The 26,695-nt window shown below is 41.5% G+C and overlaps 1 protein-coding gene across 12 annotated transcripts in view; it reads right to left on the bottom strand.

Moving 5' to 3' along the window:
• The window catches only part of LOC138622727 (teneurin-3), a 187,834-nt gene that overhangs the window by 40,586 nt on the left and 120,553 nt on the right, over positions 1 to 26,695 (bottom strand). For 8 of the 12 annotated variants that reach the window (XM_069701719.1, XM_069701721.1, XM_069701722.1 and 5 more), the window contains 11 exons: positions 22,132 to 22,257; positions 19,719 to 19,933; positions 14,576 to 14,786; positions 13,378 to 13,479; positions 12,072 to 12,266; positions 10,789 to 10,989; positions 5,640 to 5,825; positions 2,855 to 2,875; positions 2,264 to 2,287; positions 890 to 1,036; positions 92 to 308 (listed from right to left, as the gene is read on the bottom strand). In XM_069701719.1, coding sequence (XP_069557820.1) covers positions 92 to 308; positions 890 to 1,036; positions 2,264 to 2,287; positions 2,855 to 2,875; positions 5,640 to 5,825; positions 10,789 to 10,989; positions 12,072 to 12,266; positions 13,378 to 13,479; positions 14,576 to 14,786; positions 19,719 to 19,933; positions 22,132 to 22,257 — 1,645 coding nt within the window. The remainder of the gene's footprint in view (positions 1 to 91; positions 309 to 889; positions 1,037 to 2,263; positions 2,288 to 2,854; positions 2,876 to 5,639; positions 5,826 to 10,788; positions 10,990 to 12,071; positions 12,267 to 13,377; positions 13,480 to 14,575; positions 14,787 to 19,718; positions 19,934 to 22,131; positions 22,258 to 26,695) is intronic. The other 4 variants (XM_069701728.1, XM_069701729.1, XM_069701727.1 and 1 more) reach the window with 3 other exon arrangements.

Genomic DNA, 26,695 nt, shown 5'->3' with positions numbered 1-26,695 from the left:
CAGGTGCCTTTCTCAAGCGGTAATGTGACAGCAAACAGCTAACGCGAGTCAAATAATTAAAGAGCTGCCAGTGATTCATTAAGCCGCTTACCTGCTGTTGAAGGGGTTATCCCAGGGTATGACGTGGCTGGCACTAGGGCCGATCAGAAAGCTGACGTGGTCGTAGAAGCTCCTGGACGTGGGCTGGGTGGCCGAGGTCTGGGCCTGGCCGGCGATGGCAGCGGGGTCGGGCGAGCCGCGACAGTAGGTCTGACCCTGGCAGGAGATTTGAGTGCAGCAGTCTGGGTCCATGCAGTCGATGAGCCCATCTGGAAAACAAGAAGGGGGAGAGTGAAGACGGGGAGGAGAAACTCGGTTGACCTGGATACGTTAGGGAGGGGAGGGGGCGGGGGGGGGGGGGGGTCTGATAAAGGAAACAGGAGCATCTCCATTACTGTGCAGAGCTGTGGTGCACACATATGACTTCTAATGTGAACTAAAGGTCATTAAAGCTCCTGCGCGGACACAACAATTTGAACTGTTTCAAAAGTCTGTCAACCTCTTATGAACCTCAAAAGATCTGGGTTTATTGATCGGACCAAGGAGGAGTCCATTTGAAATCCCGGTAGTGGAGTAATAATATATTATCTGAACTACTCCTTATAATTGATCAAATGTATATTTTAGAGCGTGCAGTTTAACAATCTGCTCTGCTCCCGACATTTGCATATTCTTTCCAGTTATGTTTTATGTATGATTGATTTGTTTTGTTTGTTCGCACTGTCACAGAGGAGCCACATCAAAGCCAATTTTCTGTCTGCTGCAATAAAAGATGCAAACACTTCCTTTTCATTTTTTTTCTTCACTGAAGCTAAAAGACAATTTGTACGAGGCTTTAACTTCTTCCTACCTCCCTCGTTATCCTTGCCATCTGAGCAGAGCGTTTCGGTCGCTACATCGCAACCCAGCCCTCTCCAGCCTGACTGGCAGATGCAGTGCCAGACGTTCTGATCCAGGACGCACCTCCCGTTGTTGTTGCACAGCCCAGGGCAGCCGTCTGTCAACACATCATGTACGTGTCAAACAGCCGAACAAGTCAGGAGATGGGAAATCAGGAGGAGGAAGGGCAAGGGGAGGGAAGAGGGGCTAGGGGGGCATTTAGATTGGACAAGGGGCAGAGGAGGGACAAAAATAATGATATAAGACAGTACTGAGTGAACATACAGTACGATACACCTCTGACAGGACTCAGGGATGGGGGGGGGGACTGTGAGGAGTTGCAGTCGTTTCACATGAGTTTTTTTTTTTTTTGGAAGCGTGTAAAGCTGCAGTGAAAAGTGAAATGTACGGGATTAGAGAAGGTGAAAACCTGCTAAGCGGTTTACTTCCTGTTTAAAAGGCCAATAGGAGTTACAGCGAATGCATGTCGAGTCAAATCCTCCCAGCAGTTTTTGTGTTTGTTTGGGGGGAGGAGGGAGGGGGGTTAAATCAAAGTTTGAATGACTCTTTGGGGAGTTCAAGTGACTTCCGATTATGCACGAATCCTTATAGTTTCAAATCAAATCCATAACAAAGTTGTTTTTTTTCTATTTGAATCAGTATTTCAAGGGTTACTTGTTTTTTTTTTTTAAGTTCAAAGTTCCAGAAATCCCATTTAAGAGGCTAAAAAAAACAACAACAACAACAACAAAAAACAAAAAACACCGTCTTGGAAGTTCATCGCTTTCGCCGGTGAAATTAATTCGAGGAGGAGTAGCCTCCCCATTGCAGATGTTAGAAACACTCATGTGAAGTAACAGCAACATCAAAGGGGAAGAGGAAGTATATATGTAAATAGGAGAAGAGAAGGGGGAAGGGGGAGGGGAGAAAAAGAGGAAGGATCTAGGAGTTTCCACATTTACAAGAAAAAACAGTGCACTTGCTGCCAGATCGCATTCCTTTCTATAGTGGAGGGTGAAGACAGGGGAGCCGAAAAAACATGACTAAACCACACCAGTTCGGGGCGTTTAATCGGGCAGACACAGGGAATTAAGACAGGGGGAGGGTGTGGCGGTGGGGTCTGGTGGAGTCTGGCGTGAGACTGGTTAAGACGGACAGGAGATGAGGGCACACATCGGTGGTGGTGGTGGTGGTGGTGGGGGAGCAGGATCACAGCAGAAACATTATGATCGACTCGGACATAAAACAGGTGTATAAACGCCGTGCTAGGAAAGACAGAGAGCGGAGAGGGATTGTCCGTGACAATCTCCCTGTGGTGGGAGGGGGGGGTAGTGGTTCAATTTACCTTTATATCCTATCTTGACTGCTCCTATTACACAACCGAGGAAAGGGAAACATTTGGAAAAGAAAATTACTTATCTCCGAGGTGGCAGAGGGCTAAGACTGACAAACACATTTTACCTATTGTAATTTTACAGGGAGTACAAAAAGTGGAAACGCTGGTTGTCATTTCAAGCTGACGTACCTGCCAACTTAAATATTTGGAAAAAAGAAGCTTTGCAGGTCTTTTTTTTTTTTTTTTTTTTTTTTTTTTTTCCCGAAGATTATCGCTGTCTTCAACCACGTGTTAGCTTCTGCTCTAATTTCAAACTCTCCACTGTGCACACACATCACAGCAGTTACGGTGATTGAGCTTGAAAAGTTAATGCTAAGCATGAGCGACAGGCTCTGACTGATATTACTGGAAAAGAGAGAGAGGGAAACTACGAGCTCACCCACTTTTAGCAGAGTTCACATATTTTAAAGGCAAAAACAAAGGTGTTCAGCTGGATCAAAAATAAATACAAAAAAAAAGAAAAGAAAAAAATTGAAAAAATATCTAACATGAAGAGTATAATTCTCAAGCAAAGTGTCAAGTGTTTTTTTTTTTTTTTACCTGATACTCTGGAATCCAGGGCTATACATGTAAGCCAAGAGGGAGTTGGAAAGAGACAGATAGGCAGGCAGACAGGCATACAGACATAAGATAGAAAAGAGAAAGGGTATAAGTAGGAGTTAGGCAATGGCATTCAAACAGAAAGTAGAAAATTATTTGGCAGACGATGACAAAAGAGGCTGAAACAGATTCATAGTTCAGCCACATCAAAAACAGAAATCCAGTGTTAGACTGTGAACTCTGTGAACGGAGCGAAGATGTTAATTCCAGTATTGAGTGAACAATCAAAATTATAGACCCTTCCATGGTCAAAATCAAATTTTGTTTTCTGTAAAAGCACCTTGGGTGGTAATTTTATTTCTATAGGAAGCAGAATATTCATTGTTAACACTCTCCGTCTGCTTCGCTTTAAACACAACAAACAAGGCAGCCTAACACAAAGAGGAACACGCTGTTTCTCTTGATATCTGAGTGTTGTCACACTCATTGTTTTCAGGCCGTATGAGACACTTTATCTTCTGCTTCAAAACATGTAACTGTCTGCTTGTCAGTAGGTGCATAGCCTCAGACTCATTCTAATACGAATGCATCATGAAGCAGAACTACACTTCTTCTTCTTTTGTCTCTTTTTCCGTTTTTCCGTCATCTCTACTTCAACGATTTTAACAGCGTGCCCATGAACTAGCAGTACACAAATCAAAAACACCTTAGCGGTAAACTGCAGCGCTGAGGAATGCAGTGACAATGGGTTAAGCCTTGCATATAAAACAGGATCTAGATGCTGGCGACAAAAGAATGGCCTAGGAAGTCCTCTATTCAGGCTCTGACCATGTAATGTGATTAAAAGGCGCTTTGTGCAAATGGCAGTTATTCAGGGTTTGAAAGACAAAATAAGCTCCAAGAAAAGGTAACGCGCTGCCTATTCATCGCCACCGCATCCAAAAGCAAGGAGTTACTTTCCCGACGGGAGCCTTAAACACGAGGAAAGAAAGAGAAAATGGGACGATGTACAGTCGTGCCCTAATGGAGGGAAAGATGAATAAGATCGGGAATGTGACCCCTCCAACAACTCCCTCACTGCGACCTCCCCTCAGAGACGGATTTTGTGGATTGCTGATGAGAGATCTTGTAAATACATAATTAGGGTTCAAGGGTTTGGAGTGGAGGATCTTTGTTTCGTGGGGGGAATGTGGCGTCATCGAGAGTTTGAGAATAGCACTTGGGGGAATGCTGTTTGATGCGGCGTGTCAGGGTTTAACTACAGGATCTCTGACAGAGGGTGAGGTGTCAAGGAAGCTGGAGTTAAAGGTCAATCGGAAGTGACATCTCAGAACTCATTATCCTCATTAATGCGGGTGAAGCACTGCCATTTCAGAAAAATGATATTCCAAAGAGGCCTCCCTGTGGCTTTTTGGCTCCCTAAATACCTGCCCTTGACTCGCTTAATACAGAAGCATCACTTCAGCAGTCTGAAAGGTGGATGGGATAAATTGCAAAGTTAATGTGCAGTGTTGCAAAAAGAACATTTTAGAAAGAGAGAAGAAAAGTGAAGGACAGCTGGCAGAAATCTGGGATTCAGTTCATTTTCTCATTTCTTTTTACTGTGGTAGATGTTTATCAGGGTGATTTAAAGTTACAATTTTATAACATTTTGATAGAAATTAATATGTTGTTTACACCTTCCCTCTTTCCAGAAGTGAAATCCTAATTTCATTTCACACCTGCTGCATTTAAACCGCCACATTGGTCACAAGTTTTGACAGTAGGAGGAACAGAAATGCATTCACTGAACAGAAGGTGCTATTACCAAAAGCAACAAAAATCAATTTCTTCAAAAACATTTAAAAACTAGTCTGTTAATATGCTTAGAAAGCGGTGAAAGAAGTACTCAGAGCAATGAAAAAGTAGAAGCAACATCATGCAAATACAGATGAAAGGATTAGATGAAAAGTCCTGCAATTAAAATGTTACTTAGGCACAGAAGTATTATCATCAATATACATTTAAGCTATAGAAGTATTTATGTGTTTCATTATTATATTATTCACTATGCAATTATTACCATGGATGAAATACCATGTAAAGTGTTGTATTGTTGCATCTGGTGAAGGTGGAGGCCATTTTAGAGGCATTATGCTTTTATATTGCGGGACAGTTTACGATATATAATATGCAACACAGTTCATAAGCTGATCATAGTGTTTGTTCTGGATGTAAAATAGTAATCAGCAGAGGAACTAGTTATTGTAGTGGAGTGTAAAGTTAAAATTTTCCCTCTGAATGTGGTGTGCTGGGAGGCAGAAAATGAATGTCAGTATCTCAAACCTGTACTTAAGTACATCAACAAATGATTTTAGTTATTTTCCACTAGTGACTGTGGATGAACAGCATTCTGGGAAAGAAAAGCAAAAAAACAAACAGAAACATCCAGGGCTGAAGATCCGTACACAGTGTTTGGTTCAGTGACCTCTGGAAATTGAATTGCAGGAAACAAATCGGTTTACTTCTGAGCACTAGAAAACAAAATCACCTAAAATGACTCATCACCAGTTTGTCATGCAGAGGTAGTTATTTGGAGAAGTTGGGAGGCAACAGAAGTGTATCACGCTCTGCGGTTTTTTTTCTTTCTCCATCAGATGCTTGAAACCACACCGAAAACACTGACGCTGACTCTCCAAAGCTTCCCTTTTAAAGCCCCGCCCCATAAATGACTTTCCTCCGTCGTTCGTGCCTTTCTGTCAAGTGTGTGTAGGTGCGCAGTGTCGGATGTGTCACGGCGGCTCACCGATGGTGCAGTGTTCACCCGTCCAACCCTGGTGGCAGTCACACTTGCCCTCTCGGCAGACTCCGTGGTCGATGCAGCGTGGGTGACAGTCCCTCTGCTCACATTCTGGTCCTGTCCAGCCTTCCTCGCAGTGACACACACCGCTGAGGCAGGAGCCGTGGGGGCCGCAGTCCACCACACACACCTCTGTCGTAAAAAAAAAAAAAAAACACACCAAAAAGCCATGGAGACATGTTGCTTCTGTTCTGTGAAAAGCCGCTTTTTTTTTTTTTTTTTTCTTTTTCACCCACCTTCCTCTCCTGCACTGGTGTATTTTTGTATTCTGTATAGATGCATCTGCCACCACAGAAAAATGCTCTGATGTTTGCTGAGAACTGTTGGCTCCCTCGGTTTAAGTGGGCCAATAAGTTTAAACTGTAAACAAGACATGTTTTCCACAGCTTTCCTTAAAAACTGCATTGTAAAAAAACACAAATAGGTGATACTGTGAGGCTTTAACGTGTAAAACTATTTCATTTTAAAGAGGCTCAAAATTACAGCTATGTGCTAAATGAAAGTTTCAAGCGCCTAATTTGACATGGAAAATGTTTCAGGCGTTATGGATCTCTCTGGGCTTGTTGTGTACACAGCTCTTGTTTGAAAATGAGTGCAGAGTGGGACACGCACACTGGCTGACACACGAAATGTCAAATACCACTAATCAACTCTTAATTCTGCTGCCGCTTGGCATAAATACGCAGCGCGCAGCTTAGAAAAAGACAAACGCTTCCTCTGAAAGTATCATTTTAATCGTGGTATGCCGTGCGGTAACTTTCATGGGTTCAGGCGATAATAAAGTCCCATAAATTCTCCGTGCTTTGGCGTTTCATCTGTGAACTGTCCTCCACAGCACAAGCAACAACACACCGCCCACTGAAACCAGCTGAAGTGATGTTCGAATGCACAAGAGAAGCGTTGCCTTCTTCTAATGGCGGATGGATGATATCTGGCTGGGTTTGCATCTATTTTACGTCAAATTTAATCTCGCAGACTTTAATTAGCTTATCAACAAACCGCTCCAATCAGCCTAACAACCATCTTTCTTCCATCTCAAAATGACATCAATGCTCATCGCGCAGAGTAAGTCTCAGAGTAATTACCCTGGAATAATGGAAGAAAAAAAACATTTCTTCAGAGGACAGGCAGAAGCAACAGTTTTTCTTTATTGTTGTTTTTGTTGCCGCAGATACTTTAACTCCTGTTTATCACGACTAATTTCATACGCCATTTTTATTTATTTTTCCTCAGGAAAATAAAACAAACATGTCACCACTCAAAGAGATTAAAAAAAAAAAAAAAAAAAAAAAAAAAAAAAGCACTGCAATTACTGCGTCTAAAAAAAAAAAAAAACTTTCAAAGCAACTACTTGTTGTTTTGTTGCAGGTTTAACAAAACACAAAAGCTCATTTGCATGCAGTCTTGGCAGACTGTGGCGAAGGGAAAGGTCCGGAGATGTTAGATCAATATGTTTCCTTCGAGTACGGAGCGTCAGAAAACAGCAAGAGCAGCTGTTATGAATCTCCGTTATCTTCAGAGAAACTCGCATGATTGAATTCGTGGATTGCGAGTAAATCAGTCTGCAGCGGGCGAAAGCCAAGGCTCAACAAGCTGCTCTCGTGTGAGGATGAGAAATGTTGATTTGCTGGAACCGAGAGCCTCAATCGAAGCTTTTGAACAGAGGAGCCATGAAGCTTTTCTGCTGTGACAATAGCCGTCAGTGTGTTGGAGGGAAAGTAGCTCAAGTACGTCCTAAAATTTTGAAGTGACTAGATGCTCCATGAATTTCATATCACCCCGTGACATAAAAGTTTGTGACTTTTGGAAAAGTTGGTCTAGCCTTCGGGGGAAAAGCAAATTAGCCGACATCATTTTGCTGCCTAAAAATATAAAGAGTCGGGGATAAAATACCCACTCATTTTCTTCATGTATTTTCATTATATTTCTTAAGCCAATCTACCCCCTTCTGCTCTGCACCCCTCTCATCCTCTTTACCGAGGCTGTCTCAACTGTCTGTTGCAGCTCTCTGAATGGAGTTTTTCTTCGATTGAGGGACCTTGGATGGTTCTGATTAAGCTGAGCCGACACAGTAGAATATTAAGCATGCCTCTGGAGGGGAGTCATTCGATTCCAAAGGAATACCTCCTTCCCATAGAATCTATGCAATCAATTTTTCATTAGTGCAAAAGTGTTTATCTGCCTTTAACATGCCCCTGACTCGAGCTGGATAGGGGTTGTGGGCGGTCGATCTGTGCTACGCGCTTGTTAATTAAAGTTTATTTAATTGAAGAAAAACCGCAGCGTCAATTACGACGGAACCCCCCCACCCCCCCCTCCCACCCATCCGGGCGGGTAAACAAAAAACAACTTTTGGACCGCGCCGGGGGCCGGCCGCGTCGGCCCCGCCAGTGACGAGCTCGAGATATTGCGCAGGGTGAGAGGACTGAATTTTCAAAAAAGAGTTAACTGAATAACAAAGTGCTTCTAAATAAAATCAAGTGAGACACAAAAGAAAAACAAATCCCTGCTCAGCCACATAGTCATTCTTTCTTCTTGGACAGCGACCAAACTGGTTTCCTCCTGCTTCAAAAAGGTATCTATTATCTCAAACGTATCGTCCAGCCTCCCTTTGCTTTCATTTTCATTTGAAGCTCAGCCAAAGAGAAATATATTCAACAGGGTTTCATGCTGACAGAAACAAACTGCAACTTCTGGCTTTTAATCGTTTCACACCGTGTTTTTCTCTCTGGGCTGAACACACACAGAACCGGTCTATTCTGTGAGGAGGAAACGGCGCATAAATCACTTGAATCTCAGGTGCCGATAACAGATGGGAGGGGCTAGCCTTTGAACTAACATGTCACCTACCTGTGTCCAAAGACCAAACCCTCTGAATACAAACGTGGGAACAAATGAAGAGGCTCTGCTGCGAGCAGATGTGAATACTAAATTGCCTCATCTAAATAAATGAAAACCAAAATCATAAAAATAAACCTGAAGCTGCCACAAAATACCCTTCACATTTTTTGGGGGGAAAATTTCCCAAACACATCTACGAGTCCTCTTTCTTAAACAACACACCTTTGTGATCATTTTCAAGAACATATGCTGTGTTACACAAAAGTAACACGTGGTGTCAAAGCTGTGTTGTTAACACATGCTGCATTTATAATCAGCACATGCTACAAGTGTTGATTACCCAACTTTGGAGGGTGTGATGACACCCACAGTTTGATTTCTTTAGCCCAAAACACAATGAAGCATTCGCCCTTTTTTTGTATTCCGCATCGGGGGTCAAACTGTAAACGAATGAAAACAAATGTCGCAGGTATTCACACGTTGCTTCATGATATCAGTTCAGTGTTTTTATTTATTTATTTTTTTTTATTTTTATTTTTTTTGTCATTTAGCTCCTCTGCGGCAAAGAAAACAAAATGCTCGAGCGGAGTACGACCAGCAGTCCACCCTGAAGCCTTCACTCAGTGCTTTTGTTTGTTACACAACACTTCGGAAGCCTGAGTGACCTTTGTATTGGTTTTGCCACCTGTAGTCGCTTCAGATTATTGTCTTTACTCCTTCTCTGAGACTTTTGAGGAATTTGCACGCGTTTATGTCGCGTCAACAGACATTTGATGCCTTACTTATATGGACAGATGAATCAAACTGCTTAAAAAAAAGTTTGTGTTAACAGTTCAGCGTGAACACGTCCTCGTCATCGTAAATATTACTGTCAGCGTGGCTGTCGTGTGTTTAAAATGAATCAGTAGAACTTTACTGAAGGTGACATAAAAAAAAAAAACTAAAAAAAAACTACAACCTACAGTTATGCTCATAAAACACAGCGCTGACAGTACTGTAACATGTGTGCATAACTCATGAGATGAAAAAACTTCAGTCAGTCAGGCTCCCATTCATCATGCAGACCTAGACTATGAATCAGTAGGACATCTCGTATGAATTATATTCTTTCCTTCATGTTTACCTGTGGTAGAAAACTGAAACAAAAATACTGATTTATGACTGATTTAAGGAGTTCATTCCTAATTGTGGCATATTAATTTCACACAATAAATTGGTCTCTAATGTTCACAAAATTATATTTCAAAAACAGAGATGATAAATGACCTCGAACTGCGATTTCTTTTTCTTGCAAATCATTTTAAAGATGGAATCATACATCACATTCATTTCTGGCATGATCCTATTTTTTTTTTATTTGTGTTTGAAAGTAAAACAACAACAAAAATGTTTTCCTTAAGTTTCCTAATAAGATGCCCACATGCAGACACTGCACTGTATGAGACGGATCTTGCATTTTAACTTCCAGCTTGTTAATAAAGGCTGATACATCTGCTGTTTCGGACACCTGGTGTCTGCAGTGTTTGCGCACAGCGAGAGGGAAGTTTGTTTGGAATAAGTACTTGAAAATGTGGTGCCAATTACTTGTTAGAGAAACTCAAACTTCATCCGCAAAAATAGTAAAAAATAAATAAATAAAAGGACACTTTATATCTGGCTGCACTGATTGCAATGACTTCTTGGTGCAGTGCAAACACCACTAATGACATCAAGAAAGAGAGGGATAGATAAAATAAAAAGACGGGATTCAATTCGACATGGATGTCCTTTAGTTTTAATAAAGAACGTGGAGAATTTGAAAACGTCCGTTTGTATGTCCGTTTTGAGACCATAATGACAAGAGAACTGTCATATTTATATACATTTTTTTTTATATCATTAGTCTACTAAAATCACATTTCAGCTAAAACTCTACCTCAATTAATCAACAGAAAAATAGAGCTGGTCTGAAAATCTTTGAATTGTTTGTCATTTTTCAAGTTAAAGGTCAAAACTCAACAATAATTTTTTTTATGAGCTTGTTAATTTCAGTTTTTTTGTCAGACAAAAGAAAGAATTTTAAGTCACCTTGGGCTCGATAAAGTGTTTCACCGTTTTTGGACTTTTTATTGACCAAACCAGTAATGGAAAAAAATTATTGATGATTTATCGAGTGCAGGAATAATTATTTGTTGCAACTTTAAATCATATACAAACTCTTTATACTAGCATTAAGTGATGGGAAAAAAACAGAAAAAGAGAAAGGTGATCTGACCTATGGAGCAGTCGGCCCCGGTCCAGTTGGCCTCACAGACGCAGGTTCCGGAGTCGGTGTTGAAGGTGCCGTGACTGGAGCACTGCTCCGGACAAGTGCTCTTCAGGATCTCGCAGCTGATCCCTCCCCAGCCCGGGTTACAGTGGCACTCACCATGATGACAGGCTCCGTGACCGGAGCAGGTCGGGTCCAAACAGTCCACTGAGGACACACAGTCAGGATGACAGCCATGTCAGTTTAGCACTTCTGGATGGAATATCCAACCTACTTATTTACCCTGGCCACTTTTGAGTCTGCTACCGGCCAAAAATCATTTTTAGAGTGGAAATGCACAAGTGCCAGATGAAGGCTGGTGAGCCACAGCTGCAATTTTTGCAGGGTTTGGTGGTGGCCGGTAGTCATTTTCCACCCTATGTTCAACTAGCTCCTCTACGGTATATTATAGGGTACTTCCAACATACTGACAGCATAATTATGCTCCATTATAGGCACTAGGAAAAGCAGCACAATTAGTGTCTAGACAGATATAATCAATTACTATTAACAATTTGCAGATCAACTTGCTGATCTAGGTTAATAATTGGCAATTATGACCAACATAATCAACCCATTACTAACAAGGGATAATTTTCAGCAGCGTTTTTGTGCTTCCTTTGGACCTGATTGCTCGGTGCGTCTCTCTATCTACGTGGACGCCGATAACTATTCTTTACCTGAAACCAATTTATCAAACCGGAGCCGTAAAATGCAAGCTGAGAGCTGCAAATGCAACCTCCTCCCATTTAGGTTTCCCTTTCCCGTATTGCTTTACTACAAAGAAAACCCACAACATATTCATTAAGGAAACTCAATAGCTTTTATACATGTAAATCTGAGCCGATGTCGACATGGGGATCAATAAAGTTAAATGCGCTGGAGTGAAGGGGGAAAGAAGAAGGAACCCTTTTCTTGGTAAATGGAGGAACCGATGCCGTTGACTGATCGATTTTAACAGGTGTCTTTGTCTGTGGAGTCTTCCAATAGGTGACTGCATCAATGGGCACCGCACAATCTGTTCCAGTTTGTACCCTGATGCGGTCTAAACACTAAGAGGGAGTTAATATATACACACACGGTATCAATAACAACATCCAAAGCATTATCTGCTTGGTGGAGTCGAAAACACAGATTGTTTCACCAATGGACTGTGTCGATTCCCCTTGAGCTTCACACAGAAATATGTTGCATCTCGCTGCTTTATATCCAAAGGAGAGGAGACTTTTTTTTTTTCTTTTTCAGGTTACCTTGCTCACAGTTGGTTCCTTTATGGCCGGTGTTGCACACACAGTTTCCCGCCACACACAGTCCGTGTCCCCCGCACTGAGGATCGATACACTGGGAGGCGGGAACGTCACACTCGGTGCCCTTCCAGCCGCTGTAGCACTGGCAGCGCCCCCTGGTGTACTGGCCGTTACCGCTGCACAGCACGGGACAGGCGGCTGCGGAGAGACACCAGGTTTAAGGTAGTTTGTCTCCAAAATGGAAAAGTATCACCAGGCAGATTGTGGTATTCATGTTTGCAAAGCAGACAACAACACAAGAAAATGCCTTGAGTGCTTTTTTTGATAGAAAAAACAAATACTAAAAATACTCCAGATGTGCTCTTTGATCAGAAGTCTGATGCTACTCCCATTAAAAGTATGGAAACAGAGAGTCTAGTTATGCCCAAAGGAAAGACAACTTCCTGGAGAATCTTTTGTAGTTCTTGATTGGCAGATTTTGTTGTTAGATACAACAATATATTTAGCGTATAAAAATGATTTTAAACTCATTGGAACTTGTAAACTTCAGATTCAAAAACATGGTATTCTTCTTCTTTTTTTTTTTAAAGTCTGTTCACCCTAATGATGGAATATCTAGCCAGGCAGAGATGGATTTTGTCATATCTGCGTAGGCATGTAATGAGAACTTTGGCACCGAGTTGATGGCTGCACTTGTTTTCGATGGTACTGAGATTGATGCTGTAGATACTGCCGGAAGGAGAGATGCTGGAGAATAGCAACAACAAAAAATAATAAATAATGCCAGGGCGTATTTGGAAACACCATTTGTCTTGGATGATCAGGATTTCGAAACACCTCAAACTTATCTAAGCAGCCCAAAGACAGGCATCCGAATGTGTGTACAGACAAGGGACTGAACACAATAGAGGTGTAAATATGTCCTGTGGTGGACATTTTCCCGAGTGGACAGTCACTGCAACGGTGAGTCTGTTTCTCATCCGTCTCGAAGGCAACTGTGGCCTTCCCGCTTTGAGATTCCTTGTTACGTCCTCGCTGACCTATTTACCAAAGTAAGCTAATATTAGCTCCAGCAATTTATTGATCAAGCTGTGGAGATGGAAATTGATTTAGTCCCCCCCCCCCCATGCTTTGAGCTGCATGAGCAAAATTCAGTGTGTCCGTTTTATTGGGGTGGCGACAGGAATCTTAACACCTGGGCAAAATAATCATAATAATAATAAACCATGTGCATAATTGGCTGGGGAAGAGAGAAAAATAATTTGGGTGAACTTAAAACTTAAAATATGCATAAAAGCTGAGTAATTACCTCTGGAGCAGTACGGCCCTATGAATCCTGGGAAACAGTGACACGATCCTGCCACACACTCTCCGTTCCCGTTGCAGTTGTGTGTGCACTCTGTCACAGATTCTGTGGGTAGAGCAAGTCCAACTATTAATATGTCTGGAATCTGAAGTTCCTCTTTAATATAACATTTGATAACGGTACAGCATTACGAGATACAGCGAGACAACCGAGTCACCAACTTTTTCTTTTTTTGTCCCCCGTCCTGCATGAATTTAAGGATTTTCTAAGTATCTCTTATCTGGAGTGAATGTATGAGGCGTGGCATACATTTACAGCTGTTTGTCCATGTCCCACTAAGGTCTAAGCCTCCATAACAGCACGCTGCAGCCCGACTCTTCCCATCTAAGCCATGTTAAATAAAAAGCCACACGGGCATTTTAAATTAGACCAAATAATTCCATTTCCTTGACACATTTCCCTTTTCTTCCCGTGTCCTCTGCCGCTTCACCACCCCCCCCCCCCCCCCCCGAACCCTTGAATGACTGATCATGCTCGCACAAGACATGCAATCTCCTGAGTGTTTACAGCTCAAATCCTCTCTGAGTTGAAGTTAATCTGACATATCCTACAGACAGATCTTGTGTTCATTCAACAGACCATTGCTCATAAAGGGCGCCCCCACAAGACCGGGACCCTCATTTTGATCGGCGTTAAGGGGGCCAATTTTTTTTGTTGTTATTACTCTAGCTTGTGTTGGGTGTTCATCGAGCCAGTGTCAGAACCAGGCAATTTTGACCTCACACATCGATACCTTCATATTCGTAGGACCAGATCAATGGAGCTCCCCGTAGGAAATAGAAAAAGAAAAACGTTAACTCAATCTTAGCGGGGTTTTTTTCCTACCTCAAAACCCACGAGGAAATTTCACAGACTTCAGAGCACTGAAGAGGTTGTTAGGAGGGAAAGATCAATGCGGCGTAGGGTCCTGTATTATAGTGTTGAGCACAATAATCCACTACCCTCAAATGAAAACCTAGATCTGCCTCCTAGGTGGCTCAAAGTTTGAAAAGCTCAGCTTGTTTGTGCGGCAGACAGATTTTCCTCGAACAAACTAACTGTTTGTTTGTGCGGGCGCAGCTGTTCAAGTCCTCCAAACATGTCATTACACATCAGCCCAATCACGCTCATCAACCGTGCCAGCAGATGCGTCTCCTCGTACCCTGGATGATGGTGTTGTAGGACACCGCCTCCACGCTCCGTCCGTCATTGTAAAACGCAAAGTGCCACACCCCTGAGTCCAGGTACTGGATGAACCCGGCCTGGTGGACGGTGACCGGGTGATCTAGCCGGACCCTCGTGTCCGGCTCGCTCAGAGTCCAATGCTCCTTGGCGATGAGCCGACTGCCGTCCAACAGCTCCACGAAGTCATACTGCAAAACAAAAACCCAGAGCAGATTGCAGCAGATGAAGGAGATTGTTATTTTAACGATAATCTAATTGAATCAGACAGCAAAGAGGCAAGTGAGCTCAAAAAGTTAATATTTTCCTATATTGGATGCTTTGTTTGCAGCTGGAGATTTCCTCTAACAGTCTGACAGGAACTCTGCAGAGTTGTAAAGACACAGCCAGAGCAGGTTTGTAGACACACAAATATTCGAGTTTAATAAATGTTGATTTTTCAGAGACAGTTATTTGGAGTTGAAAGATTGGAGAGGCGTTTGTATACCGATGGAGCTGATATTGCTCTGGGGCAAATGCTCAAACGTGTTCCAAAAATATACAGTTAACTCTGATGGGAGTGCACTTACAGACACAATGACGATGTGTTTATGACAATCTGTTAAATTAACATTGATAATGAGTGTGTAAATGCTGGTGCTTGAAATTCAGATGTGGTCTGTGCTACTGCGCCTGCACAAAATCCAAATAAAAAGTATATATTCATTGTATAGTCAATCGAGTTGGTTAGATTTTATCCGCGGGGCATACACAAGACATAAAAATGAATAGAAAATAAATATAACCCACAATAGAATTCTGATCTCATTTATTTATTTCCTACATGTTGGGAATTCAGCACGCATTTCTATAGATTTTTTTTCAAACAAACATTGATTTACAGTGTAAACAAGGAGTAACGAGGTATTCCTGCCAAGGAGTGAAGCGGTGCATCTGCTCACGGTGCACCTGCTCAACACCTGAACCTCATTTTGACTGAAGCTGTCGAGTGTACCGAACACTGCAGCAGAAAAAAAAACAAAAAAAACAGTGTAACACATAGCAGCAATCCCAACAAACAGGCTATAGGCTCCAGTGGAAGCACATCAGATGAAGACAGCAGATCTCCCGGCTAAAGCAGTTGGTAGCTACGCAGATGCACTGAGCCTATAGTGAGAACTGGAGTCTGCGGGCTGCTTAGGAGGGTGATACACACACACACACACACACACACACACACACACACACACACACACACACACACACACACACACACACACACACACACACACACACACACACACACACACACACACACACACACACAAGCACGGTAGCTGTTTTTCAAAAGAGCTACAATTTGAATTCAGTGATGAAGATGTGTACAGAGAGCTCTGAAGAACTGTTTGAGCGCATTGATTTTGGACTGACGCTGAAATTAAGTCAAGACAGGGAGAGCTCATAATATGCTTCCACTAATTAAAAGTGACATGACATGAATAAGATAGACAACTCATATCATTTTTTTTTCCTTTAAAAAATAAAAACATGTAATCCAGTAGACCAATATGTGTTGTACAACCAATCAATTTAATTCATCTCTATTTGCCCCCCCGCCCCGGGTGGTCTAAATTCCATGAATGACCCTTTAAATGTGAACGCATGCGATATCCTGCCTCATAGAAACACAATAATAACTGTATTTATATAACACCATTAAAAACAGGGTTTACAAAGTGCTCTACAGAGGAGCAAAGCATTGTCACACATAACGTCAATACCGGTAAACATTTAAGAAAGCAGGAGACAAAAAAAGACCAAGGTAATGAACACAACAAAACCAAACAAATAACCAAAACGAGCAAATGGAATAGAAAACAAACAAATAAATAAATGAATAAAATAAACAAACAAAAACAGGGGAACAAAAGAACTGCATAAAAGGACATAAAAGGACGACATCACTTAAAAGCAATTCCATAAAAATGTGTTTTAAGAAGTGATTTAAAAGAAGTCAATGATTCTGCAATGGATTTCAAGATGGTTGAGACACTCGGACAAAAAATATATTAAAACAAGATTTAGTGCTCAGGAATGTGACAAACAGTGCGACCTTTCAGTTCAGCTGACTTGCAAATGACAGGAAAGAGAGCATTAAAAGGGGGGACAGGTGAAGTCAACACTGTGATTTAAACCCCTTTGAGTGGAGTGGGCGGGGGCCACTGGAGGGATATTAACCTGGCGGAAGTTGACTTCTTTGTGTTGTCGACTCGAGGGGGGAAAGTAATAAAACAGTTCACCTACAAGCCTTAAACCCCCTGACCAAGTGCACACATCTCGATTAGCTGGTGTGAAAGACCCCCTCCCACCCCCACTCCCCTCTCCCCTCCCCAACTCATCTCAATCCAACAATACGGGTGAATAACAATCAAGAGACCAAGCATGAAAAGACTGCCGGATGGCCCCCGCGTACAGAGGAGGCAATGCTCGGAGCCTGTAAATTCTTCAGTCCCTTAGATTGAGCGAAATCACACCGCAATGAGAAGAACTAAAAAAGTTTGTTTCTTCTGACTTGTCTGCTTTGGATCAGCTCAGACAGACACTCGATAGCAGACAGAGGATGTCTATATTTGAGAATGGTGGAAAGACTGCTGCACTTAAATGCTTTCTTGTCTTCCGAGCTGTGAATACGACGAACAGTCAATATCTCTCGTTGGGGTCTTTCATGCTCAGTTAAGTAAATGCATTGATTTGTGTACCTGAACAGAATGTAATTTAGAAGTGGCCACAATGGACACAGTGTCCAACAATTGACAAGCTTGAGTGTCTGTACAACAATTGCTCGAGACATAAAAGTAGTGTCTTGTTAATTAGTAGCCTTTGGTCTTTGATTTTGTTGGGCTTCCTTTTTTCACCTTGAAAGTCCAATCCAGCTCACCTATTGTCACTCGCATTGGACTTTCTCCTGTCAAAGAGTGGTCCTAACTGTCTCCACTTGAATGAAGCCTATCTTTACTAAGAGAGAATGTCGAGAAGGTGAAGCTAAGAGCTTTTGCAGTCAAGTGTGGTGGAAAATAGCCATTGTCTGAGTGCTTCCATCACCACCGCCAGACATCGGACATTCGGATGCCCAGAAATGTCATTCAAGTGACACGTCAGACGTTTTGGAAACACTTCAATTTGCAAATGGCAGACATTTAGTGGAAGTGAAAGCTGTGCATGCCCACACAGGCACATTGATGCTGAGAGGAGAAAATGGAAACTAAACTAAGTTCTAATTTGCAAATGCACACATCTTCAAAATGTATACTCAGTGAACTAATAAGGGCAGATAAATAACCCCATTAAGTAACATTAATTTACATTGTGGCATTTTTTTTTTTTTTTTTTTTTTTTACCTTAATGTAATGTGATTCCACCTGACAAGGTGAAATGGCTTCTGCACATCCTTAAAGCTGCTATAATCAATTTCCTGAATTAGCAATAGTCCACATGACTTTGCTTAATGTGAAAAAGTTTGCTTGTACTAATGAACTCACAGATAATCATTGGTACCATTGGTAACAGTAAAGTTTTTTCAACTGAGTGTTTACTGAAACGTTTCACACCTCGCAAACTTTACTGTTGGTTCAGTCGCACTGCTCTTCCCAAGATCTTTTCCAGACACAGCAGGCAGCCATTCCCAGAGAATAAGCTCTCTAAACACTACCTACCCAGCACCAGATGGCAGGCAGAAACAGTGGAGACAATAATGGAGCATTTAGCAGATAAAGAGCCAGAGATTTTCCTCAGGAGGTGGTGAAGACCAAAACAAGGCAAAAAAATGAGTCAAGTTTTGGATTTACATTTTCCATCACTTCTTAATAAGGTGATAAATACATCAGTGTTGTGTTGAGCCCCAGAGGACCATATCAGTAAAGGATGGAGGATTAAAAACCATAGTTTTATGAAGCTTCTATCATTTATTGGCATGGCTGTCACCAAACTCTTTTTAGATGTAGAAAGAACCTGAACATTTCTTTTTCCTTAATGTTGTTTTTGGAAAAAAAAATGATGTTATTGTTGATGTATATTTTCATTTCTTCTGTATGTCTGGGTCATTGAGCAGTTTGTTTATATTTTCAATTGTCGCAGTATTCATGTGTTGCTTATTGCTTATTTTGCATAATTTTCCTATTGATGCATATCTTTTAAGCAGATGTCTGTAGCCCAAAAACATCATTATGGCCTGATGTTAATAGCATTGCAATTTTTGGTTATTTTTTTGATATGCTTTTCTAATATGCTAAAATGTACTGTTTTATCAGGTATTCTTTTCTAAGAATTTAAAGTAATCTACTGGCAACCATCTAACAAGAATCTTGCTATAATTTCAAGTAATCACAGAAATATAATCAATTCAATATTTACTCTAAAAGGCGGCGAAGGTACTCAACGGTATGAGTACTGTAGAATTACAGTATGTCGCTGCTGTCTTTACACCCATAATATGATGCAATTCCTGTTGAAACAGGATGTCAGGCAGGACAACAATGCAAACAGAGACTATTTCCAAGTGTAAAAATCAGTGCGGAATATGAGTAAAAGATAAAGATTTTTGATTTGATAGGAGAAGCAAAAGAGTAGGATCATTCAAGGAATGATGTGTGTCTTCATTGGTTAGATTTTAAGCTCACAGCCTCGAGTGTAAGATGAGGTCAAGATAAAAGCGAGACAATGTGACTTATCTAAATGGTGCCACTGCACCCGAAGTGGTTATTAAGGGAAATGATTGAGTCAGTCAATGAGTTTCATTTCATTTCTCATGATTCTTGTTTTGATTTTCTAATGAAGCCAAAATGTATTCGAGAAAGCTCAATTTGCTTGAATATATATTCTTATAGGAGCACCAGACACTGGGGTCCTCAGGCTTGTCAAGCTAGTATCAAAGTTAACTACATTTTCCTAGTATTAGCTACTGCTAACTCCTAGTCTCATCAGATCAAGACGCTGCAAAGCTCCGGCACATATTTAAAAAGGATTATTTTATTGCTAAAGAATTCCACTTTTCCAAAGAAAGAGAAAGAAAAAGGTGTTTTTAAAGTTTCAGGGTGTCTTTAATCTCAAAAAACGGAATCTAATTAAAGAAAAAAAAAATCCTTTACCTGAGTGTGAGATGGTGCGAGTCCCTTTCGTCCATAGACTCCGATCAGCGCGTTCTTCTGTACCGAGATGTTAAACTTGAGGAAGCGTGGCTGCTCCATGCTTAGCTGAGAACGCCAGAACACACCCGGAGGGACGCTCTGTCCAACCCTCTTCCCGATGTCCACCTGTCCGGTATCGATGGAGTTGTTCTCCTGATGCAGCACACTAGTCCTCCCTACAAGACAGAAACGCACACCCACATGACATAAGGTGTAACAAGAATAATACAGCCAAGCTGATGTGGTGGAAATCAGACATCACAGAGTCTTTAACCTTCACGCTCACATCTAAAATGCAATCTTGGCTTTTGTGGAGGTCTTTGATCTCTTGATATCTGTAAATGCAGCATTCTGTTGGTTTTTTTTGCCTTCCAGTGTAGCATTATCCCTTTATTCAAGCGGGGACATAACAATAACACAGTCATATCTTTTTCCTAATGAGCAGTGACCAAGCAAGACAGGATTAAAAGTAATGGTTCCCTGTGGTCCATGATTCACTACTCACCCAAAAAAAAACATGACGAGATATAATTGCCTTTTTTATAAGACTCTAACAGGCCGCATCTCCCATCTTTCCTTTGGTCCTGGTGACTCATAAAGTAAGGCTTCATATCAGATAAGGACTAAATGGAATCTGTCAGATATGAGCGCTACCTTGCCAGGGCAATAACATCAAATCAAAACAATTTAGCGAATGATGTCCTTATACTGTGTCCTTACGGTGCCAAAAAAAAAAAAAAAAAAAAAAAAAAGGGAAAGTTGGTGGGTTTTAATATGACTCTTGGCCACATGAGAAAATTGCAGCCTGCAAGGTGCTGTTACAAAAAAAAAAAAAAAAAAAAAAAAAAATTTATTGTTAAGAAGAAAAATCTGTAAATCCTTTTCAAGTCCCGGCCAACTAAAGCTGTGGATGCAAGGTGGCTGGATGATACAGAGCTGCAACATAAACAACTCAAGCCGTCACTGCTGAAGTGGTGTGTGGACACATGTATACTGTAGCTGCGAGTATATCTGGTCGCGCCAGACCACCGTTATTTGCATGCGTCAGTGTTGTGTGTGTGTAATGAGGCCATTGCCTGTCACTTTAGCTTCAGTCAATGTGAAGACTGGAAGCCAAGTTTACCTCGAGGGAGAATAATAGCTGGCTATTGATTGCCTTTAAACAGGCCAAAACCTGCCTCATGCTATCTTAATTAGCAGTACTTATGAGGATTTAAATCTAGCTCAGTTTAAACAATTGAGCTTTTGCCTGGCCAACTCAACTCAATTAATGTTTTCGTGGCCGTGCATTTTAAATACTGCACTGTGCTTAGAAATTAATGTGGTGGCTTTTTGCCGTTAAGGTGAGTTGAGATGGCCTGCCTGCTTGTTGATGAATGCACAATGGTCCAAGATTATGACTAGCGACTCCGAAGCTGTCTGGAATCATTCTTCTAACATTCAGAAGGCGAAGGATCTTGATCAATTCTACGGGCCGGGCGTCGCGCTCGAAGGTGAAGGCCAAATGTTTTGCTGCTGCAATTTGCTTTTCTTAATCTAATTTGTACCTTTCCTTGATTGAACTAATTTGTGTTTTTGGTGCTCGACACGTCCCTTCACCTACTTTTTTTTTTTTAGTTTAATTTCAAAAAGCATTAACTCCAGGCAGCCTTATGTGTTGTTCAGAGTGCGGGTAAATCGGATTTGTTTCTCAAATCAGATCTTTAGAACAGACTGTATTTTATCTGCAAGGTAGCTGATCAGATTTGGTTTGTCCAGACATCACCAACTGATGCGGTGGTTGCTGTGGTAACGATATACTCGCAGCTAATTTCCAACACGGACACGGAAGTGCAATTTATTTTGACTTCTGTCCACAGACTGTTGTTCTCGTTGTCCTCCATAGCGCTAAAATCGACACTGTGATGGCTGATGATGATGATGACTGTTTTCGCATTGCAAGTGACGTAAGAAATCCGATCTAAGGTTCCAGATTGTCCAAACTGAGACGCATCTGTAGAAATCCAATTGGAATTGAATTCCAAAACCACCTCCAAGTGTAGATCCAATTGGCAAAATTACGGTTTCATGGATTTTTTTTCTGTTCAGACTTTCAAAAATCTATCTGGATTCAAACTGGAAATGACAATAATAAAGGGATTTGGGCTGGCAGTCTAAACAAGGCTTTTGTGTCTACGTTCAAGTTTACCAGACAAGACAAAAAAATAATAACCCTGAAAAACAGAATATAGTAGTATATATGGTATATAAGTATATTTAAGGAGCAATGTCGAAAGTCTTGAACAAAACAAAATTCGACGACACAGTGAGGCCAAAAAAACAGTATTGATATTGTGCAGTAAGACAAGTTTAGATGTCATTCTCATTTCCTCACCATCGGCAGCCAGAGCTGTCTCTATGCTGGACTGAGTGGGCCCTGCCTTCCCAACTCCTCCGTTTTCAAAAGCCGGCTGGTTGTCCAACTCTTGAAGCTGCCAATTGAGGCCGAAAAGGTGCATCGCTGTGAAATACACAAAAAAAACAAACAACAACTGCGTGGGCTTGTAGAAATAGATAAACAAATAAGCAAATAGTCGCACAAAAACAATCGGGCCACTTAAGCACAAAAAAAAAGACCAGTGACGGTGCATCAAGGATTAATCCAGCGTAAGCAGAGAACAACAAGTTTAACTTCCAATATTTCAGTTCAAACTTTTTTGTTTTCAGCGATGACTCGGCCATGGGAGGCTTTTGTGTACACAAAGCTCAGATTCAGACCAGACAAAGTCATTTCGATCAATACCCGGAACCCTGTTGCTGTGGCATGCATCCTTGGGGAGAGCGGTTCATTAACGCTCCAAAGTGTCTGCACACAAACAGCTACTGTATTAAAGAGAGCAGCAGGCAGAATTTTCTATTCTGACACAAAGCTTCCACTTCAGACGAGCGGACGAGGTGCACTGGAAAAGTCTTAAACTCCCGGAGTCTAATACAAAGCAGGAAAGGACACAGATGCGTGCGTGTGTGTGTGTGCGTGTGTGTGTGTGTGTGTGTGCGCGCGTGCGTGTGTGTGTGTGTGTGGACAAAAAAAGAAAAAAGGAACAAAAAGGAAGCGACAGAAAAGTGCGAGACTTTTAAGAAAGTGTACGGCAGTGTATTGAGACAGACACTCACAGCAGGAGAGGGGAAGTGAGAGGGTAAGATGCTGCAACACTCCTCTTGTTCTCTTACATAACTAAACTGTGTCTGGCTTTCATTCAGAACAACCTGCTTTTTTTTGTCACAGTATTGGATGCAATCAAACTGTGTTCTTGTTGTTTTGGGAAACTGAGGTGGTTGTGTGAGCGCAGCGAGAGGGCCAATCTCGTTCAAAGTCACCGTCCAAAGGGAACATGCTGAGGAAGCATCTCGATTTCCGACCATTTGATCTGCGGGAGGAACCTTTCTCCAACGAGCTCGCTGGGAAGAGGGATATCGACTGCAACAAATAACTTGAGAGGTGGATGCGGGGCCGGAGAGAATATCAAATGTGAAGGAAACCAAAAGAGAGATGGGGAAACTATAGCGTGGACAGAGTATCAGTGTTCTTTGTTAGGAAACAGGCTGTACGTTTTTTGTTTATTTTAAAAAGTCTACTCATGAAAACACTTTAGTTTAGTGAGAATACACACAGCACTTGTACTTGTACGGTTGGTCTAAGGAGCGGGTGCGTCGTAGCCTTGGATTTCACTCAAACAATTCAGATTTAACATTCAGCGATAATATTTTGGGTACCCAGCATGTTCAGTCAACATCACACTCGGAATCCATTTTTTTTTTACTGGAGGTGAAACAAAACCAGCAACGTCACAAGGTGCAGAAATGGTTTCTGACTGGTTCATCAATAGTTTTGACAAGTCTGACTTTTCTCAGACAAGAACGTCCCAGTGTGAAAACCTGTGAGATCTGCCCGCATTTGTTTCTTTATTCTTTCTCTACATTTGCTACATCAACGGGAGCTTCTATTGCTATCGATTACATTTCAAAATATTCAAAATATTTTACTATATTTTATCAAATCCAGATTATTTTCAGTACAGGAAACTCAGACAGACAAGATCTGAATTTGACATAATTTCCTCTTCGACTAACATGTCGTTGCCTTTGACTGAGAAGAGAATCCCAAGAAAACGCAGTCCTATGAGCTGAGTCTAAAATTGCAAGGATCACCTGAGGACATGAAGCATTAACCCAAAGTTTAACACCTGGAAACCAAAATGAAACTGACATCTGCTCTTGCAAAAGGTATATATATATACATAAAGGACATAAAATAAAGGAAATAAATCTTTTATGCACTAAAGCTTGCATTTATAAAATTTGCAGAAAGTATTGTGGAAATTTTTTTTTTTTTTTAAATGCAGAGACAAACATTTGTCTTTAAGCTGACAGGACACAATGTTTTATCTAAAGGAGATGTTTGACAGTTAATGCACTCACACACACAAGGAGTGTACTTTGACCTTTACGTTTGCTAACATTTGCTAATTTGTGTTTGCCGAGGTTGAGGTTTGCAGCTATTTGGTCACAAACAGGTGTTAAGCATACTTAAATGTCAAGCCAGTGATAAGTGTTAAATGAAGAAGCCCCAGAATTAACAAAGTGATCGAGGCACCCTTGATGTTCGTTGCAAATTTCACTTAGAACCACAAATGTCAACCTACGTTGCAAAGAGAGTTGTATGTTAGCCAAAATCATTAGGATTCATCTTGTGGGGATCGCGAAAGTCTCTTCAAATTTCAAGACAATCCATCCAGTGGTTATATCGCTTCAGTCTGAGGCAAAGTGGTGGACCGCCTGACCAACCCACAAGCTGACAGACCGACACCGGGCCCCGTCGCAACAATGAACACAACGTGACGAACTGTTACGACCTCAGTGCCGAGAGTGTTTTCTTGTTTTCCTTCTGCTCTGCTGTCCTCCTCCAGGTACCGCCCTCCTGCAGGTGGCTGAACGCACCTGTTTCCACTCTGCTCATCAGGGTCGAGTATAACGACCGGGAGCCGAGATGCAGCCGGTGCCAGTGGGCCATTTAGCAGCTTCCAAAACTCTGTCTGTGTGTGTGTGTGTGTGTGTGTGTGTGTGTGCGTGCGTGAGTGCGTGTATATAGCTGTCACCTCGAGTTGTACTAGTTGTTAGTCTGACTCCCTTTTGGAGAGAAGCGGCTTTATTGTTTGTTTTTCTAGTATTTTACTTTGGTTTAAGTTGTTTAAAACTCTCGGTATAGATTTTTGTTCTCATCTATAGAAGCTGGTTTTGGTTATCTTTAGTGGTTTTATTATAAATATTTTACTTCTTCAACTAATATGATAATTAAAAAAAAAAAACCCACTTATTTCACATCTCTTTTCAGTTGTTATTGTTACTCCCCTCCCTCCCTGGACCTCCCGGGACGTAACAGTAACAATAATAATGAAGCTTGAACAAACAGCTTGACTGGCTTAGTGCCTGATTGTAATTCATTCACCATAATAGGTGCAGAGACTCTCTACTTTGCCCTCCTGTCTCCCGATATCACGAACCTTCCACCATACAGCACGTCGTGTGTGGCGGTGAGGCTCTTGTGTATCTGAGGGCCCAACGAGCCCGAGAGCCTTCCCCCTCTTCACTGCTCTTAGTGCACCGGAGCTCAAATCCGCACTTACCTCATCAACAAATTGCTTTGAGGTGAATAGCCCCTCAATTTATACATTTGCATAAGTTATTCCTGCAGCCGAGGCCAGTTCAGTTAATATTTATGGGCCATGGGCAATTCTCTTACCCGAGCTCGAAAGCCGGAAAACCTCACCTCCAATCGCCGAATGTCAAAATTTGCCCCGCGGAACATACACCCCGGCGATGAATGAGAGCCCGAATTTGTAAGTTCAGAACGTGTTTGTCTGAGCTCTTGACATCCACATGGTATTTAGTGTACAGAAGCACAAACACTTTGGCACCCGCAAAATGTAACATGGCCGCAAGGAAATCCTCTCGGCTGCTCTCGTAGCAAATTACATCTTGTCGACATGATTCTCGGTGGTGTTCCTTCTGGAGAAACACGGTGCGAAGTGGGCTACTGGTAAAAGTAGTTTTTTTCCTCTTTATAAGTCAAATAAAGAACATTCATCTGGGCAGCCAAGGGCATTAGAAAACATTACACAGTCCAAAACCCTTTTCAGTATTTGGTGTTAAAATATGCAGATGACATTATTCTTATCAGCGGGAATACTTAGCCCTTTTACCAGAGAGAAAGGTGGCCCATCTAGAGTCACAGAGTGCCAGCAACAACTTGGAGCTCAACGGCCTCAAAATTATTGAGATAAACATTGTTTTATTCTTGAAGCTGCCTGCACACCTCGCCAGAAACGTCCCAGGGGAACTTCTAGGAATAAGCTCTACAGCTCGGAGTGTGGCTACGACGGTCCTGTTCTCTAGGATATTGTCTCTATCAGCCTCAAATAGATTAACGGCATCTCTACCACAACATCGACCAGCACTGGGTTTTTTTTTTTTTTTTTTTTGGTCCTGTGGCAATTGAAGCGAGCTCACTGACTCCTCGTGTTAAATCCCGGGAGGTTCGTGGCATTCGATTAGTATAAGAAGCAATCACAGTGCACATCTCCGCTCATGAGTGGAGGCACCTGCACCATCCATCCTCCTCTGTTATAGAAAAAGAAAGAACAAAAAAAAAAACAGACGGAAAAACAGTTCCCTCTGCGTCAACATTAAAAAAAAAAAAAAAAAAGTCCTCATTTTAATCAATCTGAAAAACATGAATTAACCAAATTACAATTTCTGGGTTTGTGGTTTAAAAAAAAAAAAAAATTGTTAAATCTTAAAATAATTCTGTAAAATGCATTTTTTGCAAAGCAACAGATGACTCAAAATAGCTTATAATTTAGTCAGACACTATTAATTGTTATGTCATTGATATCTGTCTG

The sequence above is a fragment of the Brachyistius frenatus genome, unplaced genomic scaffold (genome assembly GCF_029030835.1).
Source record: "Brachyistius frenatus isolate BFR_SWC_R1_liver_20210118 unplaced genomic scaffold, ASM2903083v1 Contig_38, whole genome shotgun sequence".
In the NCBI taxonomy this organism is placed as follows: Eukaryota; Metazoa; Chordata; class Actinopteri; family Embiotocidae; genus Brachyistius; species Brachyistius frenatus.
The sequence above is the reverse complement of the archived record's forward strand: the minus strand, read 5'-3'. Positions and strand labels throughout refer to the sequence as shown.